The sequence below is a fragment of the Rattus rattus genome, chromosome 17 (genome assembly GCF_011064425.1).
Source record: "Rattus rattus isolate New Zealand chromosome 17, Rrattus_CSIRO_v1, whole genome shotgun sequence".
Taxonomy (NCBI): domain Eukaryota; kingdom Metazoa; phylum Chordata; class Mammalia; order Rodentia; family Muridae; genus Rattus; species Rattus rattus.
Genome location: NC_046170.1, coordinates 34,130,296 through 34,153,729, shown reverse-complemented (window position 1 = coordinate 34,153,729; position 23,434 = coordinate 34,130,296). Strand labels below are relative to the sequence as shown.

Sequence of the window (23,434 nt, the reverse complement as noted above, 5' to 3'; positions counted from 1 at the left end):
GGAGCCATTTATTCTTCCTAAACAAAGTCTTCATATACTCCAGCTTGTCCACTTACAAATTTAAATATATATATACTATGCTTTTTTTAAAAAAAAATCTATATTTAATTATACACGGCATCAATGAAATTTCACTTGGGGAATGATAATCCAACATAAACGAATGCTTCCAAGAGGGGGGAAGCTGTGATTTAAACTAAATTACTATACTAGTCAGGAAGAAAAAACTGTGTTCTCTACATAGGGAGAAAAAGAGGTATTATCTGGTATTCGGTGGCCCCAGCCTATCAGAACACAGCATCAGCAGCAAAGGACTGGAACCACCCTAAATTCCTCCTTCCCTGGTTCAGATCTCACTGCTGATCCAGGCTGCAGCGCCTGCTGCCTGCCCTGGCCTGACTTTCATTAAGGCTTAAAGTCAATTAAGCCACGAATTGGAACAATCATTCCTCCTTTGCAAAGTATTGATATTTGCCCCCTAGACGCTTTAGGGCTTTTCCAGCACTCGTGAAGAGATTTATGTTAGACAATTTCTTTCTGATTAAAACAAATCATAGCTCAACAATTCTAATTTCTTCCTTTCTAAGCAAGAAATGACCAGGGGACATAAGAAACAGTGAGCTCGCTCCCTCATCCTGCCCAGGCCGGTCCAAGAGAACACTCCTTAAGATGCTGCCAGGAAAGCCTCCAGGACTACCGTGTCTTCCTGTCTCTGTCTGTCTATCCTGCCTCTATGCTACCAGCTCATTTCTGTTCTCTTTTCTTCTCCTTTCCTCTGTCTGTCTGTGTACACACACAGGTACACGCATATAATCTCAGCAAATTTCACCACTCGTCACTTATTAAACCAAGAAGCAAGTGGAGCGTTATACGCGCAGCCAACCCCTGCTGTTTCTTCTGACCTGAGCAACAGGAAACCAGGGAGGCTTTATGTTTGCCTTCTCAAACTCTAACCACATCTTGGGTGTTTAAAACCATCACTGGTGCAATTAATCCCAGGAGAAGCCAAGAACCAAATAACTATCCAAGTCCCCCCTCGCCCTGTTTATATACACCCCTGTGAGGTCACAGGCCTATGGAATCTATCTGAGGCCCTTTAGCTCCCTATGTAACCATCCCTGAGTGTCCTCAAACTGTGGCAATTCTCCTGCCTCAGCCTTCTGTGAGGCTGCCTAATCTAGGATTACCAGTATGCTTCACCATCCCTGCTAGCTCTTTATCTCATCCCCTTGGCTCTTTGCCTCGGCCTCTATGTAAAGGTTCCCCTTCCTGTCCCTTGAGGTTGTTATCTTATTACTCCACTGGCCACACGGTCAGCCCTCCCAGACCCGCATGAGTGGTGAGGCCGCTACTCATAATCAATGAAGGATTAGTAATGTCCAATGAACAGGAATAGCTACTGTAATACAGTGTTCCACGATAACTACCTGTTCTTGAACAAGCTAGAAGCCAGTTGAAGAATGGGAGGCTCCAGAAATATCAACAGGCCAATCAACTCACATAGCACAAAACTGAAGAGATTGTCACCTTCCCAAAGGTGATCAAGCACAGGATTGTGTTATCTGGGTTTCAATATGCATGACTCGGTTATCGACCTTTACTGCCTGCTTGTGCTTTCCATGAGTAAAATACCTCCTGAGATCCATTTTACCAATGTAAAATACCTCCTGTGCCTGGGTATTCTGTGGCACAGAGAGGATGTGGCAGAAGACCTGGGCAAGCAGGAGTGCTGCCCAGAAAGCCCTTCATGCCTGTGGCATCTGTGCTGTGTGAGTTTGCACACAGTCCTGAATACCTCTGTGCCTTAAGATCTTTTCAGGAAAACAGAATTCATTAATGTGCCGACAGGACCGTTATTAACATGTGCTGAACTAAAGAACTAGAAGTACTTAACACAGCAACTACACCATCATGCTACCTACCATTCTTATTATTATGAATCTCAACTTAAAAGTAAGGCTGACCAAGGGCCAGTGAGACGGAGCGTGAGGTAACGGTGCTCCCCCCATCAGGGCTGAAAACCTCTGGGCTGGCTCAGGATGTGGGTTAGGACAGCATTTAACTTTCGTAAGCAAAGGTAAAATTGTATACCTAGCCTCTTAGCAAACACGAAGGGCAGGAAACCAGGTGGTAATGGATCTCAGCTTCTGTGTGGACCCAGATTTCCTTGAGTCCCCACCTCCAGAGACTCTGAATTGTTGGTTCCGGGCAGGACCCGAGAATCTGCGTGTCGAGCATGTTCTCGGGTGATGCTGATTCAGCCTTGAAGAGCACTTTGTGAGTTTCTGCAGCACTGGAAACCGCCGAGATTGGTCAATGAGACACCGCAGAGAGCGGCACAGATGTGTCCTCGCTCTCCCCGCCTTAAACGTGGTACCTTTCCAGCCTCCTTTGCGCTTATGTTTTTTTTGTCTTCTCTTTGCTTTCAGTTTGGGGTTGGTTTTAAGCATCCTGTAATTCATCAACCAATTCTCTCCTGGCTACACATTCCACGTAATTAAAGTTCAGTAATGACTGAGTCTTTCTGCTCCAGCACCTGCATTTCATTTGTTTATTTTCCCAGAGTCATAAATCTGAAGGGCTGTCAAAGTGCCATAATATTAGTGCAATGATCAAAGTTAATTAGTCCCTCTCAATAAACAGCAACAAAGCTATTACAAAGCTGCACTCCAGTTCCTCCCGGCCTAACGGGTTGCAGACTGCCTTGCCGTCGGAACCATTGGAGATCCCAGAATTGTTGAGTGAGTAAGCGTGGTGTTTCTCTATCAGTTAAAGGCAGACCTCGTCCTTGGCTGATTCACTAACTCCAGGGAAAGCAAAGCAGGCCCGAGCTCCCGCAGCTGCTGCCTGCTGCAAGATTCGGGGGCTGGGGTTCCCCAGCTGCCTAGCCTTACCATGAGCATCCTAAGTTTCAATAATAAAAGAGGGACAAGGGTTGCGAAGAAATGAGTGGGGGCAGTCTCACCGCCAACTCTCGGTAACCTGATAGCTTCAATAACTTTGGATTTATTATTTAGGGAATTTGAGAGATGTGCGTATTAGTTGGGCTCTGAGAAGGGAGCCAATAGCACTCCGGGGAAGGAGCAGAGACCTCTGTCTGGTGGTCCAGGGAAGATGCTTTTTTTTTTACTATAAGGGAGACCTTTCTAATTAATTCACACAGAAGCAGGATGGGATGACTTTGCTGACCCATGAAGAAGGGATTCCATAGCTAAGCCAGAGGCCTTAAGCTGGAATGCTGTAACATGCAAGGCACCTAGGAAGCCATTCAAACTTCAGATGCCTTACACTTTGAGGAGCTCACTCTGCCGCAGGGTCCAGTCTGTCTCAGAGATGGCTTCTCCCCTGGAGGCCACTGCTCCTGGGTTAGTTACTACTGTTTTCCCCAAAAGCATATGACCAAACACTGTACACACTCGGTGTCTAATCAAAGTTAGCAGGACGTAAGCTGGGAAATGTTCTGGTCACTAGGTGGATCTGAAAGAACGTAGCATGTAAATCTAAAGGTAGCAGCTGGGTACCAGAAGGTCGAGCTGGCGAGAGGGTTCTGGGTGGGTTCTAACTAGCATTGTGGCGGCAAAGACTTCACATGGTGGCTTGAGTGTTCTCCCAATACGGTGCCCCAGATCCAGTGACACAGACAGTATGCAAAGAAGATGCCAGAATGCCTTTCTGGGAACTTTCACCTCTCTTGGGGGTCACCCTCCATCACCACCAGGGCATGGGGCTCGCAGAGACAACTCACCAGCTCCAGCTCACATAGGTGAAGGAGTGCCAGGCTCCATTCTTGAAGGGAGAACTGTCAAAGAACTGATGGCTTTGACGCCACAACAACGCACCTGTAAGGCTTGCTTCTGCGGAACTCTCAAAATTTGGTTGCACCTACATCCTCCAGCTGACAGGGACAGGGACAGACACCAGGTCTCACGAATCCCCTGGGGATGCAGGGTGGGCTCTGCCAGCTCCAATTCTCTTCAGCACTAACCCCAGCCTACGCAAGGCCAGCCAGATCTAAGTCATGCAAGCAATAACAGTCACCCCTCTACCTCCTAAGGATGGAAGGGGACTCCACTCTTTTATCTCAGCTCGTTTCAGTATTGACGGACAATGCTGGGAACATGAGGGTGTCCAATAGGAAGACAGCTTGGGAGAGTCTCCCTCCCTGCTTCCCTCCTCCTCCACTCTCTCTCCCATCCATTTCTCTGCTCTTTAACATGAAGTGACATAGTGAGTTATTAAAACAGGAAAACAATCCTCACCAAGAATCTAACCAAGCAGGCAAAGTGGTCAGATTTCCAGCTTCTGCAACACTTGGAAATGGTTACTGCTTAAGACCGCAGCCTATGGTATTTTTGTAAGAGGAGCCTGAACTAGAACAAGGAGAGAACGCTTTTTCAAGTTGTGCGGACACATCTGTCTAATTCAGGGATCTGTGTTGGACAATGGTACACACAGCTTTCTGAACCATAACATGCTGGGCTCTGTGCAGAAGAGCTCTGCGAGGCTGCACTTTATCTTTGTGGTGACCCTGAAAGTTGTCACTAATGCTATTCTACAGGAAACAAGTCAGGGGCATCAATGGGCAATTGCTCGTGTCAGAATTTGAACCTAAATCTCTAGGACTCCAAAGCAAGGACCTGAATTAGTTCTGTTTTAAATACTTCTCTTGGGTTAACCCTGACCTTCGGCCCCATGTGCTGGCCAGCCTGAAACACCACCTTCAGTACTGCTGATCTCTAGATGTCCTTGCCTGGATGGTTTTATCAGCACAGTGACTATTTCTGTTCTGTTTAATCTAATACACACTACATCTGAGGCACTCTGAATGCCCCATAATAAACATGAAAAACAGTCTCAAGTATATTTCTCCCCTCTTAAATAACAGGCTAAAAGCTGAGTGGTCAGAAGCAGGCCTCGCAGCCACTGGCTAGATACCATCTGAAGATAGAATCTGTCTTTTCAGACTGTGTCAAAACTGCTTAATAAGAACCCAGGGGAGCCCACATTATTGAAAGGACGGATCTTCTTTGGGCTGCACACAATTGGGGGTGATGGTCGGGAGCTAGGCACCTGTGCTTCCTGCTTGTCCTCTTAAAATTCTGCGGTGAACCACAGCCCTCATTACATAACGGTCAGAACGCATATAAAGTTTGAAAAGATTCCGTTCAAGACTGCCAGGGATGGCCAGGAAGAAGAGAAAAAAAAATGAAGACACAGAAGTGGTGATCAAAGAACAGGGAATACAGTTGAGAGTGAGTCGATGCAAAATTTTCAGAATGAGAAATGAGATGGAAAAGTTGGAGGAGAAGGACCAGGCACAATTTTTCAGACATTCCGAAGACAGAGAAAACTCAGAATATTTTAGCAACCAATTATGTCTACGAGAGGATGAATAATTTATTAACTGATAAAGAATCTTTCCTGGGCCTGTGACAAGAAAGGTCAAATGGGCAACTTTAGCAGAACAGTAAATACACTACATAGCACTTAACAAGGAAGGGAGGGGGCGGAAGGGAAGAGGCAGACTCCTTTGACCCAGTTATCAATGACATCAAATTACAGAGAGTAGGGAAGTTCCTACCTAGGTGACCACAGGTACCCTCCTGTTACTGACACATTTCCCACCATGAGACACTGACTCACACACAGATGAAGCACTCTGAATACAGTATCGGGCTGAGTCCTTTAGCAGGCCTTGTCAAGACGAGGAGTGCGTGCATCAGCTGAGAGAGTGCTTGCCTGGCTGTACGAAGGCCTAAGCTCAATCCTAGCGCCAGAAAACCTGGATGTGATGATGCCGGGCCACAATCTAAATGCATGAGATGTCAAAGCAGGGGATCAGGAGTTCAAGGTCATTCTTCCTTACAAGAAAACTGGAGATGACTAGGCAGTTGGAGGGATCTCCCTGCCAGCATGAAGTCCTTCAGGGGGCTACTCGGAACCCACAAGAGAGCAGATATGGTAGCATGGCAGTTCCTGCATTCCACTGAGGAGTAGAGACACAAGCTCGCGGGCCAGCTTCCGTGGCTGTGGCAAATAGGATACCTGTTCTCAAGCAAGCGGAAGGCAAGTTCCAATACCCAAGACTGTCTTCCGATGTCTACATGTATGTCATGGAATGCATGCATGCATCTGCACTCACACATATAAACAAGTGCATGCACGCTGCTGCACACACACACACACACACTCAGAGAGAGAGAGAGAGAGAGAGAGAGAGAGAGAGAGAGAGAGAGAGAGAGAGACATATGGAGCTTAGTGGTTAAGAGCACTGACTGCTACTCCAGAGGACCCGGGTTCAGTTCCCAGCACCCACATGGCAACTCACATGTGCCTACGGCTCTAGTTCCAGGGGGTCTGACCCTCATACAGACATCACAGGCAAAGTACTGATGCATGTATGTTAATAGATAGACAGATTGATAGATCAACAGATAGACAGATGAATAAAAAAAAGAAAACTAGGGCCAATCTTTAGGAACAACACACACCAGGAATTTTAGACTGGGTAACAGTAACAGAATGGCTGAGAACTGGGGTGATGTGGCTTCAGATTCCCCACTCACTCCCCAGGAATGACCCAACCCCAAAGCCTTGGCTGTCAGATGGGCTAGTCACATGGTGTATGTGGTTCACTGCTAGTGCTACGCACACTGCCTAGCACACTGGCACCTCGATACCATTTGAAGATGGCAGCAAATGACATGTGAAAATGCCCCAAGGAGACCGTGAGAACTTCATCCTCATCTTCTGCTGCGAGTGCTATGCTTACTGGCTCAAGCTAAACAGTTTACAGAGCTCTTGCTGCCTCGCGGAACTGTTTATATCATTCTTTACTCACTGAAATCCAATGCTGTGCAGAAAAACAACTTTTAAAGCAAACAAGTGAGAAAATCCAGAGTCTGATTTAGGATGAACTTTCCTGTGGTGGTTTGAGTAGAAATGGACCTCAGAGACCCATGGATTTGAATGGTTGGCCCAAAGACAGTGGCAGTATTAGGAAGTGTGGCCTTGTTAGAGGAAGTGTGTCACTGTGGGGGTGGGCTTTGAGGTCTCATATGCTCAAGCGACTGTGAACCCAGTAGCCTCACAGTAGATCACAGTCTCCTTCTGCAGACTGAAGATCAAGAGTAGAACTCACGGCTCCTTCTCTAGCACCATATCTGCCTGCCTGCGGTCATGTTCCCCAATATCATGATAATGGACTGAACCTCTGAAACTGTAATCCCGTCCCAGTTAAATGTTTTCCTTTATAAGAGTTTTCATGGTCATAGTGTCTCTTCATAGCAATAAAACCCTAACAAAGACAATTAGTGATAATATTAATAGTTTTGTGGGGTTTTTAGCTGACATTCAAAACAACAGGATGAGCTTTGTACCTTGGACCGTCTCAGATAACAACCATGTTTTCCAAGGCAAGCCATTAACTTAGGCAGAAAGCTTCTATGTCAGCCACCCACATACAACCCACACACACACACACACACACACACACACACACACACACACACACACACACACAACTCACATGTATGCACAAATGCACACCCACAAACACATTACATATATTCACACGTATGCACACAGACACATACACACTTACAGGTACTAACACTGCATGAGAAGACATCATGCATCACAACTTCCATCTGGAAAAGCAAACTGCAGTGTTAAGCTTTTCCTATCCAAAGGGACTAAGAGAAAATTCCCATGATCGCTAAGGCCTCATCGGCCCACAAAGTTGTTGAATGGCTCTGAGGTAGCCACAAAGCTACTGGCTTTCTGGGAAACTTCTTAGAGCTGTGATTGAGCACTCCACACCATCACCTACCCACACCTAAGACTCCAACATGAGGACAAGGAGTCAGCAGACTGAAGGCTCATCTGTGTAGGGGAGGCACACACCACCGACCCCAACATTCAGGAGGCAGTGGGTAGCCTGGTCTACATCATGAGTTCTAGGCCACACAGTGAGATCCTGTCTTGAAAAAAAAAAAATCTGAGCCAAGTGTCTGTAGTGCTTGCCCAACATAATGGCTGGCACCAAGTTTTCCACATGTAAAGCCCCTACTTCTTTTTTTTTTTTTTTTTTTTTTATTAATTTGAGTATTTCTTATATACATTTTGAGTGTTATTCCCTTTCCCGGTTTCCGGGCAAACATCCCCTCCCCCCTCCCCCTTCCTTATGGGTGTTCCCTCCCAACCCTCCCCCTTGCTTCCCTCTCCCCAACAGTCTAGTTCACTGGGGGTTCAGTCTTAGCAGGACCCAGGGCTTCCCCTTCCACTGGTGCTCTTACTAGGATATTAATTGCTACCTATGAGGTCAGAGTCCAGGGTCAGTCCATGTATAGTCTTTGGGTAGTGGCTTAGTCCCTGGAAGCTCTGTTTGGTTGGCATTGCTGTACATATGGGGTCTCGAGCTCCTTCAAGCTCTTCCAGTTCTTTCTCTGATTCCTTCAACGGGGGTCCTGTTCTCAGTTCAGTGGTTTCCTGCTGGCATATGCCTCTGTATTTGCTGTATTCTGGCTGTGTCTCTCAGGAGCGATATGCATTCACATTTTGATCATCCGTCTTGAGTTTCATTTGTTCTAGGCATCTAGGGTAATTCGAGCATTTGGGCTAATAGCCACTTATCAATGAGTACATACCATGTATGTCTTTCTGTGGTTGGGTTAGCTCACTCAGGATGATATTTTCCAGTTCCAACCATTTGCCTACGAATTTCATAAAGTCATTGTTTTTGATAGCTGAGTAATATTCCATTGTGTAGATGTACCACATTTTCTGTATCCATTCCTCTATTGAAGGGCATCTGGGTTCTTTCCAGCTTCTGGCTATTATAAATAGGGCTGCGATGAACATAGTGGAGCACGTGTCTTTTTTATATGTTGGGGCATCTTTTGGGTATATGCCCAGGAGAGGTATGGCTGGATCCTCAGGCAGTTCAATGTCCAATTTTCTGAGGAACCTCCAGACTGATTTCCAGAATGGTTGTAGCAGTCTGCAACCCCACCAACAATGGAGGAGTGTTCCCCTTTCTCCACATCCTCGCCAGCATTTGCTGTCACCTGAGTTTTTGATCTTAGCCATTCTCACTGGTGTGAGGTGAAATCTCAGGGTTGTTTTGATTTGCATTTCCCTTATGACTAACGATGTTGAACATTTCTTTAGGTGTTTCTCGGCCATTCGGTATTCCTCAGCTGTGAATTCTTTGTTTAGCTCTGAACCCCATTTTTTAATAGGGTTATTTGTCTCCCTGCGGTCTAACTTCTTGAGTTCTTTGTATATTTTGGATATAAGGCCTCTATCTGTTGTAGGATTGGTAAAGATCTTTTCCCAATCTGTTGGTTGCCGCTTTGTCCTAACCACAGTGTCCTTTGCCTTACAGAAGCTTTGCAGTTTTATGAGATCCCATTTGTCGATTCTTGATCGAGAGCATAAGCCATTGGTGTTTGGTTCAGGAAATTTTTTCCAGTGCCCATGTGTTCCAAATGCTTCCCTAGTTTTTCTTCTATTAGTTTGAGTGTATCTGGTTTGATGTGGAGGTCCTTGATCCACTTGGACTTAAGCTTTGTACAGGTGATAAGCATGGATCGATCTGCATTCTTCTACATGTTGACCTCCAGTTGAACCAGCACCATTTGCTGAAAATGCCATCTTTTTTCCATTGGATGGTTTTGGCTCCTTTGTCAAAAATCAAGTGACCATAGGTGTGTGGGTTCATTTCTGGGTCTTCAATTCTGTTCCATTGGTCTATTTGTCTGTCTCTGTACCAATACCATGCAGTTTTTATCACTATTGCTCTGTAATACTGCTTGAGTTCAGGGATAGTGATTCCCCCTGAAGTCCTTTTATTGTTGAGGATAGTTTTAGCTATCCTGGGTTTTTTTGTTATTCCAGATGAATTTGCAAATTGTTCTGTCTAACTCTTTGAAGAATTGGATTGGTATTTTGATGGGGATTGCATTGAATCTGTAGATCGCTTTTGGAAGAATGGCCATTTTTACTATATTAATCCTGCCAATCCATGAGCATGGGAGATCTTTCCATCTTCTGAGATCTTCTTCAATTTCTTTCTTCAGAGTCTTGAAGTTCTTATTGTACAGATCTTTCCCTTGCTTGGTTAAAGTCACACCGAGGTACTTTATATTATTTGGATCTATTATGAAGGGTGTCATTTCCCTAATTTCTTTCTTGGCCTGTTTCTCTTTGTGTAGAGGAAGGCTACTGATTTATTTGAGTTAATTTTATACCCAGCCACTTTGCTGAAGTTGTTTATCAGCTTTAGTAGTTCTCTGGTGGAACTTTTGGGATCACTTAAATATACTATCATATCATCTGCAAATAGTGATATTTTGACTTCTTCTTTTCCGATCTGTATCCCCTTGACCTCCTTTTGTTGTCTGATTGCTCTGGCTAGAACTTCAAGAACTATATTGAATAAGTAGGGAGAGAGTGGGCAGCCTTGTCTAGTCCCTGATTTTAGTGGGATTGCTTCAAGTTTCTCTCCATTTAGTTTAATGTTAGCAACTGGTTTGCTGTATATGGCTTTTACTATGTTTAGGTATGGGCCTTGAATTCCTATTCTTTCCAGGACTTTTATCATGAAGGGGTGTTGAATTTTGTCAAATGCTTTCTCAGCATCTAATGAAATGATCATGTGGTTTTGTTCTTTCAGTTTGTTTATATAATGGATCACGTTGATGGTTTTCCGTGATATTAAACCATCCCTGCATGCCTGGGATGAAGCCTACTTGATCATGGTGGATGATTGTTTTGATGTGCTCTTGGATTCGGGTTTGCCAGAATTTTATTGAGTATTTTTAAGTCCGATATTCATAAGGGAAATTGGTCTGAAGTTCTCTTTTTTTGTTGGGTCTTTGTGTGGTTTAGGTATAAGAGTAATTGTGGCTTCATAGAAGGAATTCGTAGTGCTCCATCTGTTTCAATTTTGTGGAATAGTTTGGATAATATTGGTACGGGTCTTCTATGAAGGTCTGATAGAATTCTGCACTAAACCCGCCTGGACCTGAAGCCCCTACTTCTGATGCCTATGACGAAGGCTGTCAGGACACAACAGCATCATCAGTGTCCATGTGTCTTCACTCCAGGGAGATAAAGAGACTTAGAAACAACACCATCGAAAACTGGAGTGAGTCAGCACTGCAGCACTGGATCAGGTGGCTACGATCAACCTAGCATATGCGCTCTCTGCCACATACACATTCCGCTACCATCACTAATATATCTCTCTTCTCTCTCTCTCTCTCTCTCTCTCTCTCTCTCTCTCTCTCTCTCTCTCTCTCTCTCTCTCTCATCTCACCTTTCTCAATAACCACCGCTTGCAGCTCCTGGTGACTGAGCCCTTAATGGCATTTCCTGGATATATGCGAAGAGCAGATCTTAGTAAGTACAAAGGAAAAGCAATCACGTAAATAATTAAGACGGCCTTTCGGATGACAGCTGAGTGCTAATATTAAGTGCACTGGAAAATACTAATCAACCAACTAAGTGTACAGGCATCAAAATGTGGGAGTCTAGACATAAAAAGGCAGGAAAACAATTCATCGTGGCTCCGCTTAAATCGTGTTGGTAAACATCCTCCTTACAGCTCCCCTTCCAGTCACTTGTGGAGGGTGAGAAAAGCAAGCTTCACTATGCTCTCCATGTATAAGTAAGAAATTAGCACCTCCATCACTGCTATCAATCAAGGCAGCTGGCATTTAACTGAGCACTTAATCTTTCTCCACCGTGTGTTAATATTTACCCTACCCATTAAGTCTTTGTGTTTACTACAAACCACCTCTGCCTTGAAACACACACTATGCACTTTACAGATGAAGAAGCTGAAAGTTCCAGAAGTTCAAACGTTTTACCAAGGTCATAGTGTGTATCTGTTTCTAGTCTTTGCACACATACTACAGCTTTGTCTATTTTTTACTGTTGGGTATCCATGTGCGCCTGTATGTAAGTTTGTGCATGTAAATGCAGGTGCCCAGAGGCCAAGAGAAGGTATTGATTTTACTTGAACCTGGAGTTATAGTCAATTGTGAGTTGCCCAATCTGGGCACTAAGACTGAAACCGAGGTTCCCCACAAGAGCAGTACACACTCTTACTCACTGTCCAGCCCTACAACATCTTTTTATAACCATGATAATTAGCCAGTAATGGGTTGCAACATTCGTAGAAGGCATTTGGATATGTCCAGAGATGTTCTAGGTTGTCAAAAGAAGAAAGGTCTATTGTATTCACACTGGTTCTAAGTTCAACATCAGATCACCTCTAGCCCCTGGTAGACCCAAGGCTGGATCTAGTGGTGCACTCTAGTAGTCTCTCCACTTGAGGTGCTAAAGCAAGAGTGTCATAAGTTCAAGGCCAGGATGGACTACATAGTGAGTTTCCAGCTAGAATGTGCTACACACAAAGAGGAGGAGGAAAGTAGGAAGGGGAAGAGGGATGTGGCTGTGTTCATGTCAATGAGTTGCTTTCTCTAAATATGACTGAAACTAACCATCTGGCTGTCACCAAAGGATCTAAACCTAAGGAGGGGACATTCAGACAAGAGGGACAAGGAACAACTGATCTTCAAGGCCAATGGCATAAACAAGGGCCCTTTCCCTGAGCTCACAAACTGTGTGGCTTTGGGCACTACCCTTCTTTGACACTTGTGCCTTGGCTCCTCTGTGAAATGAAGACTAGGCTTTTGTATTGTAATGGACCATGCCTGGACACAGTCTATGACAGGAATTCCATGAATGAGGGCAGTCGGCTGCCCCAACACTGGGAATTGAGAAAAAACATTCCACTGGCTAAGACACAGACATGAAGACATGGGAAAATGGAGATCATAGAATGTACTTTTATTGGGTGGAACAAGCCAAGACGATGGAGACCAACTCCATCTCCAGAGCTAAGCTAAAGATGGCAGCAGAGCCTTGGCACAGGTCAATATGAAGCCAAAATGCCCTGGGACTTCTGAATGAGCTCCTGCTGCAACAACCACTCAACAAAAACCACTCAAAACCTCCACAGGGTGGCAATATGTCTTACTACATCCCCAGGCAGGTGCAGACATGGTCCACCCCAGGTAAAGTATGATCACATTCAAGCTGGCTTGCTGACTGAAAACGTGCAGTGGATTAAACTGACCTTGACAGTTCTCCCCAGAATGCCAGCGATCCCTGTGCAGAGACAGGAAGAAGGAGGAGTCTGAAGAAAATCAGACCAGAAACGTCAAGGGTGGGCGTGAGGGGAAGGTATGGGGTCCAAACATAAAGAAGGTGACAGTATTGGCTCTCTCCATTGCACTGACAGGGACGGCAGTGACAGGAAATAGTGACCCTGGCTTTAGATGCTAAATCTGGGCTTCTGTAATCACCAGCTTGGGGAACAGGAATACCCAGAGAACAAGTGTACCAGTAAGATACGACCAAGGGGCTGAGTTTCTATACTCCGAACCCTCTAGGATGCAATTTCAGTGTTTGCAACTGCATGAGATGCATTTGTTTCCACTAGTGTTTCCTGTCCCCAGGTCCCTAACTTGAATGTTTCCAGATAATCATTCCTGTAGGATTGCTACTCCACATCAAGAAGCTGTCCGATGAAATTACAGGGTGATAATTCCCACCATCTGAGGCTGGCTCCCAGGGACACCGTTAGGGCCTAACATGAAAGGAGGGGAGCGTACATGCTGTGTCTCTAAGATCACCTCATTAAACCGTCTTCGTTAGAGATGTGAAAGATGTATTAAGAGATTGCCTGAGGTAGATCCAGGAATTTCTGCCTCTATGTATCAAACGGTAGTGGAATCAGGACAAGGTAGCTCATCCCTGTAATTCCAGAACTCAGAAGACAGACATGGGATGACTACTGTGAGTTCAAGGCTAGCCTGGGCTACACAGTGAGATCCTGCCTGAAAAAAGAAAAAGTAAGAGAGATGGCAACAGAGATGGATGATAGATAAATGAAGAGACAAATAAGTAACTGACAGATCAAAGACAGTTGACAGATAGATGATAGATGTTAGATAGACAGGTGATAGGTAAGACAGACAGATGATAGATAGATAGATAGATAGATAGATAGATAGATAGATAGATAGATAGATAGATAGATAATTGGTGGATGGTAGATGATAGATAATTGATGGATGATAGGTGATAGATGATTGATGGATGATAGATGATAATGATACATAGATAATAAATTGTTAGATAAATATATAGATGATAGATAGATAGATAGATAGATAGATAGATAGATAGATAGACAGACAGATAAATAGATAACAGACAGATTCAAATAATACAGAATTGGTAGGCAAGAGACAGACTGTGGATTTAAATAAATGATAACCATAAACAAATAGATGAAAATAAAGGACAGACAGATTTAAGATGTCAAAATAGACTAGATACAGACCAGCCTGCTGCCATCTGTGGTGTAGTCTAAGAAAAGGATCAGCTCAAAGATGAAAAGTGATTGAGCTATGCCATCCTATTCTGAGATGGCTTCAACATTGATATCTTTGTGCAGTGTGCTAGCTGCAGAATTACTGAAGCCAATGGAATCATACTATTCCAGTCTGAAACACATTGAATCAAAATCTGAGGAGTCTAACCATCCTCGAGACACCAGGCAAACTCAAACAATCAACAGGAATGAACACTGCAACAACCAGGCCACCAAAGTGACAGCTGCATATGTAAGCCAGTGAAGAGAGGGGCTCACTGCTAAGGTTCAGCCACATGGGTGAGTCACAGACCTAAAAACTGCAGAGGGCTCACATACTTTAGACCTAGTTTCACATGAATTTAGGAGAAATTCTGATGCAGCAATAGAATGACACTGTATCACTTGTAATAGCACAAGAAGGCTAAAAACTTTTGCGCAGCTAAAAACTTTTGAGCGCCCAAAACGGGACGCAGGTTAATGTAATGCATGAGCACATACTGGAATAGCATGCAACCGGTAAACAGAATAGAGTCATATGATTTGGAGATACCATGTCCCCCAAAGGTTCATATATGAAGGCTTACTCCATGATGCTAGTCTCATATGTGGAGCTTTGGGGGATGAAATTAGGTCACAAAGATTCTGACTTCATGGATGGGCAGATCTACTGATTGATACAGAATCCCACAGTACAGTTGAGAGGTGCTAGAAATTAGAAAGGGGTGCCTAGTTGAGTAATATAGGACACCAGGGTATGAGGTGTCCTAGAGGATACACGAAAGCCCCAATCAGTCTTCCCACCAATTCCCTTCTTCCTCCCTGTCTCCCATTGTCCTCTCTTTCTCTCCCTCCTTCTGGCTTGCTTCCCTCCTCACTGGTCTAAAAGCAAAGGGCCAGCTCTAGGCTGAAACCTGAGCCAAAACAAATGTTCCCTCTTCCTCTCTCTTTGTCAGGAATTGTACCCAGGGAGCAAAGCCCTAGCCCAAAGACTATTTAGACTTCACTCTAGGAAAGATGGTGCAGTGTATTAGATGAGCCAATCAAAGCAAGGATCAGTGTGTGTGTGTGGGTGTGTGTGTGTGTGTGTGTGTGTGTGTGTGTGTGTGTGTGTGTGTGTGTGTGTGTGTGTGTGTGTGTGTGTAAAACTTCTCCAGAAAAAGGTTCCAAACTTAGGCGATGTGTGCCTTTCAGGGTCCAGGGAGGACATTTACCTTTTACCTTCTCTTTTCGCAGGAAAACAAGACTCGCCTAGGTGTTACCATCCGGCTTCCATGTGACTCTCTGAGGAGCCTTGAATTCTGTGGGGTGGACCCTCCTGTGTTTGAACAAGCCGTGGCTACTGTTCAGTGCCATCTCCCCTGCTGTTTGCATGGTTTACCCCCTAACTCCATGAAGTCAAGGGGGACCCCTGGGGAGGAAGAGCCTTAGCAGGAGGAGGGATTAAAGAGGGCAACAACCGGATGAAAATGACTAAAACATAAAGCATCCATGTATAAAACCATGAAAAGGAAAGCAATCAAATGGCTGCAGAAGCAGGTAAACAATGTTGCGTGAGCACACGCATCCCAACTGCATCCGAGGGCATTTCGTTTCTCTTAATAAAAGATTTAAATAAGTAAACGTTCTCGTAATAAAGCAAGTGGCAGTGGCGGTGAACTATAAACAAATGCATGGGTAAGAATGGTCTCACTCACCCTCTCCTCCACACAGTAAACAACATGAATATGACTCAGAAAGCGAAGACGTCATTCCAAGAGCAGCGCACTGTGCGCACTGCGCCGAAACCTCCATGCACTCCCCTGCGGTGTGTTCGGATTTGACAGTTAGTGAACTAAGCATCTGAGCACTTACCCATTCCTCCAGAATGCGGGACACGGCCTCGCTGGCTCTGCTCATGTTCCTACAGGCCAGGATCACGTGCGCACCATGGAGGGCGAAGGACTTGGCAGTCTCGAACCCTGCGGTTAAAAGGAAAAGTCCACATTAGAAATGACGCTAGCATAAAGGGACATGTCAGTGGACAGCACCGACAAGACCGAGTGGTTCTCAAGCAGAGGTGATTCTGTGCCCCAGGGGACAGGGACACGCCAGGAGATAATTTCAGTGGGTGAGACTGTGCAGTAGGGTGCTAGTGCCCTTTGTGACATGATAGAGAAAATGTCTTACTTTACACGTGCAGCAGAGCCCTGCTGACAGAGAAGGCAAACAGCTATTTCAAAGATGAGGGCCCAGTCCAAGAGAGTTCAGGCCACAGTCAGTTGCTTCCCTACCAACCATGACTAGATCCTTTGTGTAACGAGAGGTCCCCATAGTCTACTCTGTGATAGGTGTTTCTGGAACTTACAAATCCAGCAATTGTGGCAGTCAGAACAGCTACAAAATATTCTGAGTGTGTGTGAGTGTGTGTGTGTGTGTGTGTGTGTGTGTGTGTGTGTATGTGTATGTGTATGTGTGTATGTGTGTATGTGTATGTGTGTGTGTGTGCATATATATATGCTCAGAAAATATTCTGAGTGTGTGTGTATGAAAGCATATGCCTATGTGGAAACACATGCCTATGCATGCACACACAGGTATGTACACACACATCCTTCTTTGAAAATATCGGATAAGTATGATACAGCCTCAGGAGGCCAAGGTTTGGGAAGGCAAAGCAACACGTAGCAGGACTATGGGAGGTCACTCAAGTCATTTTCCAGTTCTACAACAGTAGAAGAGAGACAGAAGACAGGCTAAGCTTGTGCCTTACAGGTAGAGAAAGACATAAATGTAAGTCCCAGGTCCATAAGGAAGGGTCCTGGTAAATGTGCCAGGGCTACTGTTTCACAGGAGATCCAGAGTCAGGCCAGCCTTTCAGGAAGCTCGGCCTCAGGCATTTCAGTTTCTGAATGGACTAAAGTGGCCTGTCCCTACCTAACTACAAAGCAAGGGATAATGATAAGCTCTCTGGAGGAAGGAGCCTGCTATCCAGAGCCTCAATGATCCCTCCAACTACTTCACATTCTCATGTAAGACCTCAGGAATGAGAGCCTAAAATAGTAAGACACACAAGGGAACCAGATGTTACAAAAGGCCAGAGAGAGAAGAACAGAAGCAAACAGAAGCACACGCCATCACTCCCAATGGTATCAGACACAGTGGCTGAAAGCAGAATGGTTATGATCTCCAGGAAAGGAGAGCTAGAGAGCGGTTGACAGCACTTGCTGCTCTCCCAAAAGACTAAGTTCAGTTCCCAGTACCCACATCAGGAAGCTCGCAGACTCCTGTAACTCTAGACCCAGGGGATCTGATGTCCTCTTCTAGCCTTTACGTGCAATGACACTCATGTGCCCAAACTCACACTCTCTTACTAATAAACGATGTAAAAGTACATAAATAGGGTCTGGAGAGCAGGGCCAGGGGTTAAAAGCACTGGCTGCTCCTACAGGGACCCTGGTTCCGCGTGCAAAACCCACATGGCAGCTCACAACTATCTGTAACTTCAGTTCCAAGGGACCCAATGCCTTCTATTGAACTCCATGGGCACTAGGCACACACATGGTGCATACATACATATACATATACATATACATATACATATACATATACATATACATATACATATACATATACATATACACACATCCAGGCACAATATTCATGTGCATAAAATAAAATAAATAATCTTTAAAATATAAATGAATAAAAATAAATAAACTTTGTAAGTTGCAATGGTGATTTCAGGGAGAGTCCTCTCCACCAATCACACACAGAGGCATGATTGGATCCTGTGTAGTATTTTCCTAAATTTTAAAATATTAAAATAAAGTATAAATATTAAGAGGACTACATACCCACAAACCCTAGAAAGGTTTTGTGAAATGTCCAACTACTTTAGGATGATAAATTTATAAGGTTTTAAAAGGCAAACTCCTAGGGAAACACTTCTGAAAAAAATGTCACGAGGATAAGCCGAAAAATTGAAAGAGTCTACATATGTATAGATATTGAATCCACGTGTCAAAATCATCTAAAAAAAATGGGGATGGAAAAGTACAGGGTGAGAGAGAGGAAGAAAGAAATCTCATTCTAGAGTTGAAAACCTAGCCGGCGCTCTAAATGGCAAAATGATATGTATTTTATAGATACATTTTATGTTAATGCATATGTGTTTGTGTGTGTACATTTGTGCATGGACATGGTACATGTGTGTGGTGCACACAGAGGCCATCAGGTCCCATGAATCTGGAGTTATCTGTGCACCCACCATGCGTTCTAGGGACTGAAACACAGTCCTCTAGAAAGCAGGAAGCCCTCTCAACCACTCAAGCCATCTCTCCAGGCCCAATACCTCATTTCCTAAAGTTACAGTAAATCCAAGAGAATACACAGTTCCTTTTTCAAAACCTGTTTTATTACTATTTCCATGGATGCATTTATATGTGTGTGCATGCATGCATGCATGTGGATATCAAAGAACAATTTATTCTTTTTATATTGTTGCACAGGTGTGTGTGAAGGGGCACGCATGTATGTATGTGGGCATCAGAGGACAAATTCCAGAAGTCAGTTCTTTCCTTCCCTGTGGGCTCCAGGGATTGAGCCTCAGCTCTGAGGCTGAGCGCTGGATTTCAGAACAAGCACTTCTACCCACTGAGCCATCTCCCCAGCCTCCAAAAATGCCACGTTTTAGAAGCTAAGGTAGCTGTGACACTGTTACCTGCATGGAGAGGCAGCACCGATGGGCCAACAGCAACTTCATCTGTTACCCGGGACCTAATGGACCCATAAAAATCTTTGAGAAAATGGCAAAACCTAGATCCTTCCTAAATGTTCACATCAATGCAATGACTAGAAGTGAGTGTGTTTGTGTGTGAGTGTGTATTTGTGTGTGTGTGTGTGAGTGTGTGTGTGTATTTGTGTGTGTGAGTGTGTGTGTGTGAGTGTGTGTGAGTGTGTGTGTGTGTGTGTGTGAGTGTGTGTGTGTGTGTGTGTCTGGCTGAACTGGAACTCACTCTGTAGACCAGGCTGGCCTCAAACTCAGAGATCTGCCCACCTCTGCCTCCTACGTGCTGAGGATTAAAGGTGTGAGCCACCACCGCAGAACTATTTTAATCACATTTCAATTAAATGATATTAAACTATAAATCGAAGGTTGTGGCAAGCGCATTCCTTGGGAACCATTTTGTTTTGTCCGGGGCAAGTTCCTGCTTGTATCCTAGGATGGCTTGAAGCTTGCTCTGTAGCCCAGGCTGGCCTCAAACTCAGTTCCCCTGACTCTTGCTTCCTGTGCGTTAGGGTTTAGGGCGTGTGGTACCCTAACGCAGCTGTATTATTTCCGGGTGGAAAGGAAAGCGGCATGAGGCCAAGACAGGAATGTCTGAGGCTGCACTCGGCTCTTCAGATGTCTGTAAACAACTGTCTCTGCGGCTGGGTCATCCTGAATCCCAGAAGCACTCACTACGTAAGGAATGGATGGTGCAGCCCGCTGATGGGTCACAATGCTTCGGAGCCCTGAAATAATCCCCCTTCTCTTACACACCAACCCCACTAATCCTGCAACCTGCTTTTTAATAAAGACTAAATATTAACATCCTTTCAGAGCACTGCTCGCGACAGTTTGGAATGACACTGCCTAGAAATCTGCAGGGAAACAGGAAGCAGAGCCTTCTCCATCACCATTTATTTTCCTACGTTATGCTATCTCACTTGACAAAACTACCTGCCCCGTATTACTGTATTACTGAAAGCCGTGCGTCTGGCGTGACATCGGCGACAGGCCGCCAGGGCAAGAGTGTGCCTACTCTTCCTCAGATGAGTCCTGGCTAGAGCTATGGCTAAGCCATCTGTCTCTGTGACTTGTAAAGTTATTCCCTGGCCCTCGCATCTCCCTTTATCTAAACAGAGCTGTCCATGCAGCTGGTCGACTTGTCAAAGCTACGGCCGACAAGTCCACTTTCTAATCCTTTACTATGGCCTCTGGAGCGAAAATAAAGCAGGGGATATTTCAAAAGATGATGGTTTAACAGCAAGGACAATAACACGTTTATAGCAAACCACATCTCCAGAGTATGGAGTTTTATAAATTAAAAAAAAAAAGTTTAATAACATTACCTACTGCTAAGTCCTGAATAAAGCCCATGAGGACAGCATCCCTCATGCTCGTAAGGCTGCGGCTGATGGCCAGCTTAATTAGCTAAATGTAGTAGTGCTAAGCCAATCCTGCGTGGTGCCAAAGTTGGTGCAGAATAATGAAGGCAATGGTTTACTAAATTTAATAACCTGATTCATCTTATAAAAAATTAACTTCATGACAATGTTTAAATTGCAGCAGCTTAACCATGAGGAGATAGCCAGTGGGTGCGGGAGAATATTTAACGCTAATAAAATGAAGAGAATAAATAACAGAAGGCATTTTTAAACAACGGGCAGCAAGGTTTCTAGCATCTGCAATAGGAGTTCCGGTCAGAAGAGCTAAGCGGCCCCGGGGAGTTAACACCTCATGGTTTCAGGTTGTCAGTTCTAAATACAAACAGCTAAGATAGAAAATGTACCCCCAAAATTAAATGCCCCCTGACCTTGCATTAGTTTTTCTTCAAATTCATTAGAATTTGCAAAATGGCTAATCACAGAACAAACCAAATACACAAACAGTTCTATTTGCCTCATTGTCTTCGTCCACCCTTCCATCCTCTCGTTCCTCTTCTCCCCTCCCCTCACCCCCATCCCACTACCTTCTCCTCCTCTCTCAGTGCCTCCCATGTTAGTCCTCTTCCTAACTGAATTAGCTGCAGGGTCAAGCATTTCTAAAGGAACTTTAGATGGGGGTGTTGGGGCTCCAACCACATCTGATGGCAGGCAATGGACTGGACAGCCACACCAAACAGAGCTGAAGACTACACCTCAGGTCAGCCACTGAGAACTGCCATGTGTGCTGTTGGCACTGCCCGGAACCACATGCTCTGATGGACAGCTCATCCAAATCTTTGTTGTTGTTGTTGTGGTGGTGGTGGTGGTGGTGGTGGTGGTGGTGGTGGTGGTGGTGGTGATGGTGGTGGTTAAGCCAAATTCTTGTTATGAGTCAAGACTGGGCTCTAACTCGTGATCCTGCTGCCTCAGGTTCCTAAGAGCTAGGAATACAGGTAAGCACAGTATAGCTAGCCATCTATGATGGCTGTTCTTGTCAACTTGACGGGATGTACAATGCATCAGAATGTGTCACTGTGTGGCAGCAGGAACCATGGGACAAGAACATCATCAGGACTGAAGGAGATAAGAAAGAAACAGGCACACAAAAGGTACCAGGAATGTCAAAAGACCAGGGAAGGCCTCACAGGAGAAAGTAGAGACTGGAATGGAGGCTGAGCCATGCAGCAGGAGGAAGTTGAAGAAACACTCTGCACAGAGTGAAACCCTGTGAGTTACTGGTAACCACAGTTACCAGCTATTGCTGTTGATCCAAGTAAAGTCCTTCCAGTGGCCTTGAAGATGATGGAGCGGGATAGACAGGGGAGCACCGTGATCAGCCAGGTGGGGACAAAGAACCCTCTGATGCTGATGCTGAATTCCTACGTGAGAAAAATACTTGGAAAAATCGACAAACCGTGGCGACTGTCTAAATCCAGGCTTGAGTGGGCATCCGGAAGGTACTGGGGTCACCCAGCAGCATGGGTGACCCTAGCCACTTGTTTGCATGGACAGAGAACACACAGGGAGTGACGGGTCTGTGCTCAGAGCCGGTGGCCACAGACTTCACAGAGCGGCCCACAGATTCCACAGGCACAAAAGACTCCCGGGTGGGAAGGTAGAACCAACAGCCCTGACAAGGTGCTGTGGACATGGGCTCCAAGAACAAGGCAGATTCTTCCACAGTGCCAGGAATATTCTTTCTGGTTGGAGATTTTTAATTTCTTCCATATTGTGGATGTGCTTGGGCCGTGTCCCCATTTACTGTAAATTATGGTTTTAATTATCATTTTTATTAAGATGCCCAAAGGAGTTGGGACTTACGACACTGGTAATTTCTAATGGGCTGTTATTATTAATTTATAATTGTGAAACACTGGAGACAAACACTACTTGCAACTGTATGCCAATAAAAGGGCCCAGAAATGGCGGTCCACTACCCAGTGTACACCCCTACACACCAAGAATGGACCATTGATGCGGTCTTTAAGAACCAAGCAACAAGTCAGAGAATCTGCCCCCACCATTGTAGATGTGTAGAGCAGGACAATAAGTTGTGCATTTCAGGTGACATTAGATTTGGGGACAATTCAGAGTTGGGGAGCTGTTGTTTGGTTTTGGGTGTGAGTGGGTGAGTGTGTGCGCACACACAGTACTGCATTTGTAGCTCCAAGGATAGCCTCAGGTCTGTTCATGAACAAGGTCTCTATGGATCACTGCACACATCAGGCTGCCTGCTAGCTGACCCAAGAGCTTGCAGGGGTCCCTCTGTTTTCTGCCTCCCATCTTACTGTGAGAGTACAGAAATGACGGATGCTCAGTCTTTTATGTGGGTTCTTGGAATGCAAACTCAGGTTTTTGCCCTTTCATGTAGAGCACTTTCATTCGCTAAGCCATGTGTCTCTATGTGAATAAACCACTGGTCTGTGTCAGGAGTTCTGCTTAGCAACAGACTTCTTGCATGTGTGAGGCCTGAGTTCAGACCCCAACACTACAAAATAATCAATCAAACAAACAAACAACAAAACCTGGTGGTTTTAAGGCTGTGAGGTTCTCTTACACCCTCTCAAATCTACAAGGACCACACTTTCCAAACAGATCTGACTAATGTGAACGGAATTTAAAAGACAAGACATTGACTGAGACACTGAAAGCCAATTCTCCTAAGGCACTACAGAGGAAGCTCTGGGATACCCAGCCATCCCAGTGATGAGGACAAAGCCAAGAGGCAGTGATAACCCACTTTGCTGATACTCCCTGCATAATCCCTTGCAGGATCTTGCTTACCATCCGTACTGTTTCAATTACATACCT

At 45.0% G+C, this 23,434-nt stretch overlaps 1 protein-coding gene across 1 annotated transcript in view; it reads right to left on the bottom strand.

Moving 5' to 3' along the window:
* The window catches only part of Wwox (WW domain containing oxidoreductase), a 914,000-nt gene that overhangs the window by 845,657 nt on the left and 44,909 nt on the right, over positions 1-23,434 (bottom strand). Inside the window, exon 5 of the mRNA XM_032888027.1 lies at positions 16,307-16,413. Coding sequence (XP_032743918.1) covers positions 16,307-16,413 — 107 coding nt within the window. The remainder of the gene's footprint in view (positions 1-16,306; positions 16,414-23,434) is intronic.